The 11,178-nt window shown below is 37.3% G+C and overlaps 1 protein-coding gene across 2 annotated transcripts; it reads right to left on the reverse strand.

Moving 5' to 3' along the window:
• Positions 1-145: 145 nt before the first annotated feature.
• Positions 146-9,364, reverse strand: LOC103712426 (kinesin-like protein KIN-14Q). Of its 2 annotated transcripts, XM_026806686.4 has the most exons (21): positions 9,040-9,295; positions 8,735-8,872; positions 8,214-8,383; positions 7,864-8,007; positions 7,261-7,518; positions 7,106-7,177; positions 6,931-6,999; positions 6,697-6,801; positions 6,519-6,608; positions 6,205-6,312; positions 6,033-6,114; positions 5,851-5,946; positions 5,591-5,767; positions 5,401-5,507; positions 5,123-5,301; positions 4,762-4,923; positions 4,421-4,674; positions 4,171-4,334; positions 3,902-4,057; positions 2,445-2,914; positions 146-643 (listed from the first exon to the last, which is right to left on the reverse strand). In XM_026806686.4, exons 2-21 carry the CDS (start codon positions 8,850-8,852, stop codon positions 493-495), a joined length of 3,132 nt encoding a protein of 1,043 aa, XP_026662487.4. In that variant the 5' UTR covers positions 8,853-8,872; positions 9,040-9,295; the 3' UTR covers positions 146-492. The 2 variants fall into 2 exon arrangements, with proteins under 2 accessions (XP_026662487.4, XP_008797166.4); XM_008798944.6 differs by having other exon boundaries at positions 8,735-9,364.
• Positions 9,365-11,178: the final 1,814 nt, after the last annotated feature.

Genomic DNA, 11,178 nt, shown 5'->3' on the forward strand with positions numbered 1-11,178 from the left:
TCTTGGATTATCCTAGGTTCTTTAGTCTTTAATTTGGAACTGAACCAAAGCAGTTCGATGAGAATTAAGTAAAACTACAGAAGAATATGGGTTTAGGAACTTGAGTCGAACATAAAGATCACATAACTCGAAAATAGAAATGCCATGGGGAAAAAATTTGTAGTCATTAGCCTTCTTATAAACATTACACCCGAGTTTCAGACTTTTGCTTCCCTTTTTCCTCTTTTTTGTATTCTTTCATCAATATTCTTTTCTTCCTGAAGCGTAAATGGTACAAACAATGAAGTGAGTTATGGATTACGGACACTTCTCGACCAGCTTGAAAGCAAAGCAGAAGGGTGAGACAATCCTCCTCTTAGGCGCCGATCAAGATCACTCTCCATACACACAAACACGAGCAACTAGAATTATTGCCACTCACTATATGGGGAACAAGGCTCTCAATCTCTTGTGTCGTGTCATAAAATGAAAGCCTGAAAATCTCTCACCTTTCTAATGTAAACTTTGCTTTCCGCTTCCTACCTTTCCACTAACTGACCGCTTTCCACCGATGCCACCGGAAACGGGATTCCTCCCTGGCCGGCTGGTTGTTCGGCCAGCTCCATTGGACACTTTCCGCGACGGAGATGGGATGAGGGAAGTCCTGGTGCATGGATGAGGAAAGAAAATCATTAGAATAATAGAATATTGTAGTTCCAAGTTAATTGTGCAAACAGAATTAATAAATCAATTGATTAATTAAGAAATAAAGTTGTGGTTAAGATGCAAAAATGGGAAGCCTAACCAGTGTGAAATGAATTTCGAAGTGATATCAAATAGTTTAAACCTAGTAGATTAGAAAAGAAAATAGCATATTAGTTAAGATTATACTGAGAAACTACATGATACCATACGTATTTTATCTCAATGATGAGTTGCCAATAAAGAAGAGCGAAGTTGAGACAATATTTTAGGCTGTACCACTAAATATAGTCTTGAGATTTAGATACATGCAGCGTTCGTTGTACCACCCTGAACCGCCCTATTCGAGAGATAAAGTTGTGGTTAAGATGCAAAAAAGGGAAGCCTAACCAGTGTGAAATGAATTTCGAAGTGATATCAAATAGTTTAAACCTAGTAGATTAGAAAAGAAAATAGCATATTAGTTAAGATTATACTGAGAAACTACATGATACCATATGTATTTTATCTTAATGATGAGTTGCCAATAAAGAAGAGCGAAGTTGAGACAATATTTTAGGCTGTACCACTAAATATAGTCTTGAGATTTAGATACATGCAGCGTTCGTTGTACCACCCTGAACCGTCCTATTCGGGAGATATTGAACCATACCGAGGGCGAATCGGCATGGTTTCGCACCTCAGTTCGAGAAATCAAGCAAGGGAGGTAGAGATAGAGAAGGAGAGAGGAGAAGGGAAGGAGAGAGAGGGAGAGGGAGGGGGTAGGGAAAGAGAGAGTGGCCGAGAAAGAGGGAGAGAGGCAGCTCAGAAAGAGGAGAGAGAGGGTTTAGAAGCCCTCCCTATTTCGAAACGTGGGACCTGTTTATTTTGTTGCCATTTTTCAATTGAAGTCGGCAAATGGTTTGCTGACTTGCTACGATGAAGTCGGCAAACCATTTGCCAAGTTCAATTCAAAATTCTTTTTTAAAAAAAAAGTTCGCTCCGGAGTAGTACGGTACAGACCCAAACCATACCATTCTGGTCATTGCCCAATATGGGTCCCTATATCGGTTCAACGAATCTTGGATACATGGATTGATCTGATTTTTTAAAATGTGCTGGTCTAGAACTCTTGTTTGAGGATGATGTGGTAAAAAAGCTAAGAAGAATGAGTTGAGTACGCAAAGGAAACATAATAGCAATGGTGGAGGATCTAGAGCATCAGAGAACTAACTGAGATGGCACACAATAGAATAAAGATCTGAGAAGAATCCAATAAGTGGCTCAAATTTATGTAAATGCATCAAAACATGGAATGAAGATCTAAACCAAAAATGTATGGAAGTCCTAATTATGTATTTATGAATGCTGGCAAGGTCCCCTAGTGCAGCCATTGATAATAATGTATGGTTAATTAATAGGTTATATTAATCTGCATTATTGCATTATTAGAGGTAGATCAACAGATTAAACCAGAAGAGTCCCTAACAAGCAGAAATATCTGTTACATGAAATGAGCAATTTTTATTCATTCAAAAAAAGAAATAAGCAATTTGTAGGAAGCTCTATATCTTTAGAAGAGGTTCTTCCCATACTATGATGAAGTACAAGCCAAAATCATTAGAATTAGATTAAACTATATCCTGCTTCTTCGGAATGATTCAGTCATGCCAATAACAGCAATATGTTAGGAACATGCTCAATTTCAGATTAGAAATCAGATTCTATCTTATATCTGTCATTTTGGATGTATTAGGGCAGTAATTTTATCACAAATAGATTACCTGACATCTGGGCTCTTTATTGTCTTTGTTTGAGGCTTCTTAATCCTTGATTCTACCACATTGATTGCAGCACTAGGTTTTGGAAGATTGAACTGCCATGACATATCTGGTTCTGAAGAATCACTGGTTGCCAAATCCAGATCATCCGAATCATCGGTCGCTACAGACTCGGCCCGGTTTCTAGGCTGATCCCTGTAAACTCTTACATCAGGAATATATCTTTGATAAAAATAAGCAGGGAGTTGTGTGCCATCTCCTTCCCAATCTCTTAGCGAATCTTCATCTCTAGCGACAGCTTCATGCTTGTTAATTATGACCTTGTCAACCCATTCTCCAGAACTTGTTTCTTTGTCATCTGTTTTCTGGAGTCCAGCACAGCTCTCCGGCCATGGAGAAGGATTGGTTTCCATCAGTAACTCTCGGATATCATAGTTTGCCCCCTTTTGCATCAGTGCAGAATTACTCTGGACCTAACTCAGATACAGACAAAAGCAAACAAAAAGAATATGAGAAGAAGCAGGAATACCAATCAGACTGAATATTGACACTGTCATACAGCAAAATTTCCACCATCAAGCTCAACAGCTGGTTATATATTAAATTTCATGAACACCAATAAAAGCAACGACGATATTTAGAAGGAAATAAACAGGAATCAGGAAGTTGTCTACATTCAAAAGCACTGATGAATTACTGAAAAGATTACATATTCTACACTCAAACCATTTGGAAAAACTTCATCAGAAAGTTATCTACTTACTGCTACCTATTTGCAAGTGAACGATAAGCTAGATAATATGCACAATAGGAATTGTCAGCAGTAACTAATCAACCTTCTTCACAAATTATTAAGCTGACTGATGATACTATCATTTAACTGCTAGTATTCATGTGTATACAAATATCTACAATTTGTAGGATCAGAAACAATTGCCAAGATAAGGAAGTTTCTATGAGGCTCATAACCTTTGTAAAAATGATTACAGTAAGCGGACATCCACTTTCTAGCCAGGAGAAATAGTACCACAGATTTTAGACCAAGATCCTAAAAGGCCAGGGAGAATGGTTACATGTTCAACTCTCGGAATGGAGATCATAAAGGAAATTTTCTCTACAAATATCCATAACCAAAATCCATTTCTATATAGAAGATTTATTATTGGCTTGTGTTCTATAAAAAAAAATTGCAGATGCATTGTATATTTAAAAGCTTGTCAAGTCAATTCTATATCATGATTTTTTCTTTTCATCTTGTAGCTTGTCCTCTACTGATGGCATCAATGCAATGTTAAGCACACAAAGATTAACATTAAGCATTCCATTCTGACTGAATACTGGTCGTCCACCATGCATTGCAATTAACACAAAATGCAGTCATAGACAATTTATCATCTGCTAATTATGCAGAAATTACCAACTCCAAATCACAGATAAAGGGTTAGTAAGAGTGTAATTACCTCTATGTTTCCAACATCCTCCATTGGCTGCCTGAAGCTCGGATATGATGGGGAGATTGCACCAGACTTCATCCTGTATATATCAGGGCTGGACATTGTACTTCTTATGTGAGTTTCTCCTTCTCTCCTAGCTAATGCTGCCTTAAGACTAGCTATCTGAAATTAAGGGGGGAGAACATATTATTAAGAAAAGCTACAAAGCGGTGTAAATAAATAATGTGCAGGGTGTATCAACTGATGCAGCTGAAGAAATGCAATGAAGGTAAAACCTGCTCTCTGAGCTCTTTGACTTCTCCATTATCTTTGTTCTTCTTGGCAGCACCTAGCTCAACAGTGGCAACCCGCTCGGCAAATTTGAGAGTGCTTAAGGTCTCACCAATGGCATCCATCTCAGGGCTTATGTGGACAAACATCAGCGTTTTGGCTTGCCCACCTGAATAGTAAAAGCTGAACATTTAATGCTATCACGATAGCAATAAGATAAGTTTGTCTGATAAAGTCTAAAATATCATGTCTTACCAAGAGAGTCTTGGAGTAATTGTGTGAGTTTACTATTCCTATAAGGTATATGCGTGTTCTTTTGTGCAAGGGCAGATATTACGTCTCCTAAAGCTGAAAGAGATTTGTTTATATGTTGTGCCTCCTTCAGCCTGTCTCCTTTGACCTCAGACTTGTCTACTCTTTCACTCCCTGCCAAATCAACTAGATGCATGCATCCTCGAAGGACATTCCCAGATGTCAAGTCTTTTGCTTGAACATGAATGGTTAGGCAACTGCAAATGAATCCATCAATAGTGCATAAGAAAGAGTGATCACATCTAATTGCTATTTGAACAAGAAAATTTAACTCAAATTCAAACCTATGAGAGCGACTGCTACGGTCATTCATGGCTGTTGAAGATACTGCCCGATTCTTTTGACCAAGGTTCATCAATTCGATAACATCCGAAGTTGATACAACAGGGATCAAGTTTGCATCAGGTACATTAAGTCCTTTTTGTGAGCTGTTACGAATTTCTAATGTATTTAAATGTAAAGGAAATCCAGCATGTATGAAAATTGTGGAGAAAGGATGTGACTGAATAGCACCGGCAAAGGAAGCTCATATTTACTAAAGCATTTACAATTATGTAAATGATATGACACGACACTATTTTACGAAAAAACAATATATATAAATGCATTTACATATTAAAAAGAAAAGATAGTTCAAAAGGATATCTTCTGTTACCACCATCATTTGCAAGGAGATCTCTCACTTGTTCGTTATATATCTCAATCATCTGAACAGCAATTTCATAACAAAATGTGTCCTTTCTCTGTTCTGAGATATGAAATAGGTCATTTAATGCCCTATAATTTACACCAAGACCTTCCTCAGTAAGTTCTTTAGGTCCACTCTGCATGACAGAATTAAATTAAATCAATCAATATCCATTTTTACGCTCAAAGTTTCATGTACTTTTAATGCTCAGGGTAAGGGTTTTATCAATCCTCACCATTGTATAAGTTTTTCCTGATCCAGTTTGGCCATATGCAAAAATACAGACATTGTAACCATCAAGAACTGAACGAATAAGAGGTTGGGTATCTGAAAAGACCTCTTCTGCATTGATTGAAGAAGAGTGCTCAGTAGTTGAGGAATATAATACGGCATGTCTAACTAGAAACAAACATGAGTTCAAAAACCTTGAGTTGCAGTTGGGCCAAAGACTTTGTTGAAGGTAAAAGATTTATGCCCTTCTTTGCAGTACTTTGCAGGGGTGATGACTGTAATATTTCCATCATCAATATGACTGACTGCGCTCATGCTACTAAATTGTCCAGGAAGGAAAGGTCTCACACGGCAGTAGACCCTAATATTTCCTAATAAAGAATAAAATAAATTGAGTATAGCAATCCAATGTTTTATAAAGAAAATATGATAGTTAAGATGCTGGCAATGTCACCTTTAAGATCTTGTACTTGATTGTATAACTTTCTATTTTCCTCAAGAACTTTATGATAACCTGAAGCAGCATGAGCAAGGATCTGCAAATGCTTGCCTATTATGAAAAGAAAAATAGCCATGAGACTAGGTTCAACAAAATCCAACGACCAATAAAGACATGAACATCATGCCCAATATTACCAAGATTGCTAAACTCTTCAGAGTACTGTGATTTCATGAACTTTATACCATCTTTAGTCCTGTGAAGAGTATGTTTCAGTTCCTGTAGAGAGCATTGTCAAGTATCAATATAGATAAAAAGATCTAATCATCAAAGCTGTCTTCAAGAGAACAATATTGCAGCAGATTATACCTGAATCTCTCTTTGTTGTCGATAAATGATCTTGTGTTGCTTTAGGACCCTCCCATTTAGAGCATCTTCATCTTTCGAGCTCACATGAATGTTCTCTGCCTTCTCCATCTAATACACAATAAAATAACTGAATATTTAAATTACATCCAAATTCATCTAGATACATAGCTGTCAATAGCCACATTGATATCTAACATATGATGAAAAATTATTCCAGAAGGCACTCTACACTACTGAAAATATTCAAGACAAGCTTGAAATTGAATTACTACTTCGCATATTCAAGCTTTGCGGAGCACAGATCCAGACCGTACCTTTGTTTCATTAGAAATAGAAGAGACCTCCGTTAAAACATTCGGTTCAGAGAAGGAATTATTGTTATCAGTCTTGTCAGCAGTCCAAGCCTACGATTAATTGCATCAGATCCAATTATATTTTCCATAATTAAGCATCAAGCTGATGTATTTCTTGAAGTAAAGATCCAAAAAGTACCTTTGTTTCATCAGAAGCAGATAAGTCCTCTGTCCAAACATCCGGTTTGGAGAGGCAACCATTGGATATATTACCATCTGCCAGATCCCTCATAGTTGTTTTCACCTGTCAAGTTAGCAGGATCAGTATAGGTAAATGTGGTTATCAATGGAGCTCAAATTGTCAAAAAGTATAAAAACATGCTCTCAAATTGAATTACAAATAAATAACACAAAAATGCAATTAAGAGCCTACCATCTCATTTTGGCTTGCAATACGGCGTTCAAATTCTTTCATGACTTTACCTAACATCGATTCCACAAGCTACAAAAGAGATAAATAGTTTTTCATCAAAAAAGTGCAAAGGTATGTTGTTTCCTTCGCATCCACTGATAAGTTCAACCAAATAACATGACAAGCATATCCTTACAGATGGAACTTCTTCAGGCTTCTTATCTGATAAAATTGTACGGACAAGCATATTCAGCGAATGCGAAGTTGTCTGTGGAACCACCAGACATTGCTTAGCTGAGCTGGGTATGAACAAATTAGTGCAATAAATCCAGAAAGATTCAGTTTACCAACCATTTCAGAGGATTCTATTGAAAAGTCAACACTTAAGTTCTGCTCCAGTGATAAGCCATCCTGGAATTTGTCACCTGATAGGGTCCTAGACAAGGAATTCATGAAAGGTTCTGAGTTTTTCCTTACGAAATATTTCCCTGAGCTGGCAGGTTTCAATATTCCACCATATTTCCAGGAATAATTTCTGCCTGTTTGTTTGCATTCGTGGTAGGACTTAAGAGCTAGGACACTGTTGACAACCCTTGTGCCCTTACCTCCCTGTAATTCCATCCAGAGAATAAAGGAAAACATGAAGATCATGTTTGGAGACCAACAAAATAAAATAGAATAAAGCAGGCATATTTTTTTTTCCCATTTTCAAAAGAGAAGTTAGGTGGATATCTGTATAAAAAAGAAGTTCCTATTATCATGCAGTTTAAGAATAAATGGGAACTGCTAACCAATATTAAAGAATGCAATACCATTGACTGAGATGAGAAAATAAAAGGTCACTAATCAAGATTTTTGTATTGGAACAACAGAAGCGTATCGCTGTTTTGAAGTTCATAATTTAAACGGAAGGACAACAAATGCTACTGATTAGCTTAAAAATTAGAAGTCCACCTTCTCTAGATCAGATGCCTCGAATGTGGGGAGACCCATCTCTTCGAGTGCACAAAGGAAGTTCCTCAAGTTTTCAAAGTACTGATATGCTGACAAAGCTGCTCCATCTGGGAGCACAGCAAAATCTGCAGGAGCTTCTACCACCTGAACACAATAATCATTAAGAGATACAAATGAGATCATTAAGAAGCAACTAGAAAAATCAAATAAAAGGGTAAAAAAGAAGTATACTAATCATTAAGGGATACAAATCATATCATCAGGAAACAATGAGAAGAATCAAATAAAAGGTAGAAAAAGAAGTATAGCAATAATCTATTATGCCCCTGTCCTCGGAAGTTGGAACCAACCTTTGGCACTGCACCAGGTTGAACCTTGTTGAGCGCATTGCAAAGAATTATCCCATTTCTCAAGCCAATCCTGAATTCCTCCTCAGAAGGCTCTTCCGGCAAATCTTTAGCACCACCAATGACCCCAACCATCTTCCTCAGCCAACCGGCTGCCTCATACCTTCTCGTCGCTGCCAGTACAAGTTAAAACCAAAAAATTTTATTCCGTTATTCTTCATCAATGCTTCCTTGGAATTTGTTAAAAAAATCAACAGAATTACTTCGAGGATTAAATTAAAGAACATCAAGTCTACAGATTATTTTATTAAATAACCAAGTGAGCTTGCAAAATTATTTCACTGTAATTGTTTTTTTTTACAGAGGAAAAATTCAAAATCTTGGTCAAGAAAAAGCCATAAATCAGCATAAATACATAACAAATTTTACAACAAAACAGAGCATTGTAGAAGAAATTGACAAGATCATCAAAAACTACCTTTTTTTCCAATAGTCGAAAAAAAAAGATATGGAAATAAGCCCACCTGCTTCCTCTGCCTTCCTCGAAGCCAAATCGATGTCACTCAGCCTCGACCCATGCTGCTTCAGCACATCCTCCACCACCGAAGCCACCGATATCGAAAGAATCCCCTCCGACGCCATCCCCTCCCCTCAAAAATCCACTGAAAAAGAAACCCCAATCAAAGAACAGGCACCCTTACCCAAATCACACCAAATTCACCATTCCCCAATCATTCTAGACCCAAGAAACACGCCAAAAAAACACAAAAGAAGGGGTAAACAAGCGGAAAGATACGATTTTGGAGAGAAAGGAACACTAAAAACGGACCCGATCACAAAACAGAGCCACCAGACTCGGATCACCCCAAACTCACGAATTCCCCACCATTCCTGTCCCCAAGAAAACGCCGGAAAAAACCCAATAAAACCGGGGAAGGGGGAGGGAAAGGTTTGATTTTGGAATCACGGGGGTGGAGGGGTGGCTCTCTTGAGGTCGCTCCCCCGCCGTGGAGGGTGGGAGGTGGAGAAGAAAAAGGGGAGGAGACGAAGGGGCAGAAGGAGAGAGCTTTCGTCCTCCCTCTCCTATGATGCCCAAAAGAAAAGGAAGCCAACGGAGACCCCCTCCGAGCCTCTTGGCTCGGGACGGAGGCCGTTTGTGCTTCGGTGGAGGGCGCTAATTGTAATAAAAGAAAATATCGAGGATCGACCTGGAATACAAGAACACGGGGTATTAGAGCTATTATTAGTGCTAGACTCTTCTTGACCGTTAGTGTTAATTTGGCTCTCCTTTTCCATTTATTTTTTTTTTCTGTATGCCCCTTATAAGGTGGGTTAATGAGATTGTTTTGATCTCCTTAGGATGGGTTCTTTTAACTAATTTGACTGGAGAATTTGTTGGCTTCATGACAGCCCTGAGTTTAACCAATAGTATCTAAAAGAGAGTTTTTTTAGGAGTTTAACTAATTTAAATGGTGTCTGTTGGCTCCATGGTAGCCCTCCATTGTCCACCCACTATTGGTTCCAAAGTTTCACAAAAGGGTTGTAGAAACTCTAGATTGTTGCTGCATAAGCATGGTGCCCAACAATTGCGAGCACTTAATCTCTTTCTTTTGTTTTGATTTTTTTGAGACAGCTTTTTTTGTTAATTTAAGGTGGTAACTATGATTTAATGGTATATTTGTATGGTGAGAATAGAATTCGGAAGACATTCTATATTGCTTCTTCTAAATAAGCTACTAGTAGGATCTTTTTTTTCTCTTTTTTCCAGCTTTGATAGGGCTCAGCTAAGTATCAGAATATGGAACTTGACATGGTTTGATGAACTCAAGCATAGAAGGTTGTATTCTAAAACTGTGTTGATGTGGGCATGAGATGATATGGTGCATTTCTTTCTAATGTGTCTATCCTATTATTTCCCATGCGAACTCCCACTAAGATATTCTACCTATCCCAAATAAATGATGTCAAATGGCAAGTTAGATATTTGCAAAAGTGTCACTATAGGGTTTTTCGCAGTTTCAGCTCTAGTTTATGAGCCATGCAAGGAGTGTGTAATTGGATTTATTGGAGGTGAGTTGTGATATCCGCCATTCAAGGTAAATGAAATATAACATTTATATTCTCCTTTCTTTTTGCCCTAGTGAAGACTGCAATTTCTTAAATCTTTTTTGTTAATAGATCAATGAAATAATTAAAATATCCTTAACAACAAAGAGAAAAGGAGACAAAGCCTTAAATTTACTTGGTGCCAAATTTAGTAATTCAAGTAAATCTCCCATCCACCAAATCTAACAATAGATGCATCCATGCTAAGGAATGAGAAAAGTGGAAAGGGAACATTTATTTCCTTTTTATTCTAGAACGGAATGACTTTAGGGTTGAGAGTATTTTTGTCCATATGAAAAACGGGAAAGAAGATATGAAAAACAGGAAGAAAGAATATACGGCTTTATTTTAGCCCTCTTTGCAATAACTATTTCAGAAATAAGCAAGTTTGACTAAAATAGCAATTATGAAAGCATAATGAAATCTTGAGATTTTGGTCTCCATGTATCTTTCCATGTCATTTTACAGTTCAAATATTTGGAAGTTCATCATATTGTTAGCCCTATATCCTTTATGATTCTAGAGCCATTAGCTTATCGTTAACCCTGAACTACATCTTTGCGCAAAAAAGTCGAAGAAGGACATTCATTCCTCTTGAAATAGTTTTCCATAAATTTTTTTTTTTGGGAAACTTAACATCCTATCCTTTCTTTAATGGACTCTAACACATAGTCCTTTGACTATTAACATTTAATTTTAGTTTTGCACACACTTATAAAAAATTTGCAAATACTTATATTGCACGTTCTTATGCTAATTCTTGCACATAGTTTAATTATCCATGCATATATTTACATTCGTGTGTGCACAATTATCTATAACTTTGTACATAGTGGGGTATAAGTGTATACAACTATTAGGG

This window comes from Phoenix dactylifera, chromosome 2 (assembly GCF_051530095.1).
Source record: "Phoenix dactylifera cultivar Ajwa chromosome 2, Ajwa_hap1_PhDact_Kaust_v1.1, whole genome shotgun sequence".
In the NCBI taxonomy this organism is placed as follows: Eukaryota; Viridiplantae; Streptophyta; class Magnoliopsida; order Arecales; family Arecaceae; genus Phoenix; species Phoenix dactylifera.

Excerpts from the sequence above, each read along its gene's own strand:
- LOC103712426 (XM_008798944.6), bottom strand. The coding sequence starts at position 8,852 with ATGGCGTCGGAGGGGATTCTTTCGATATCGGTGGCTTCGGTGGTGGAG. Across the intron at positions 6,802-6,930 it reads TTGCAAGCCAAAATGAGATG|GTGAAAACAACTATGAGGGA; the intron begins GTAGGCTCTTAA and ends CTAACTTGACAG. Across the intron at positions 6,313-6,518 it reads CTATTTCTAATGAAACAAAG|ATGGAGAAGGCAGAGAACAT; the intron begins GTACGGTCTGGA and ends ATTGTGTATTAG.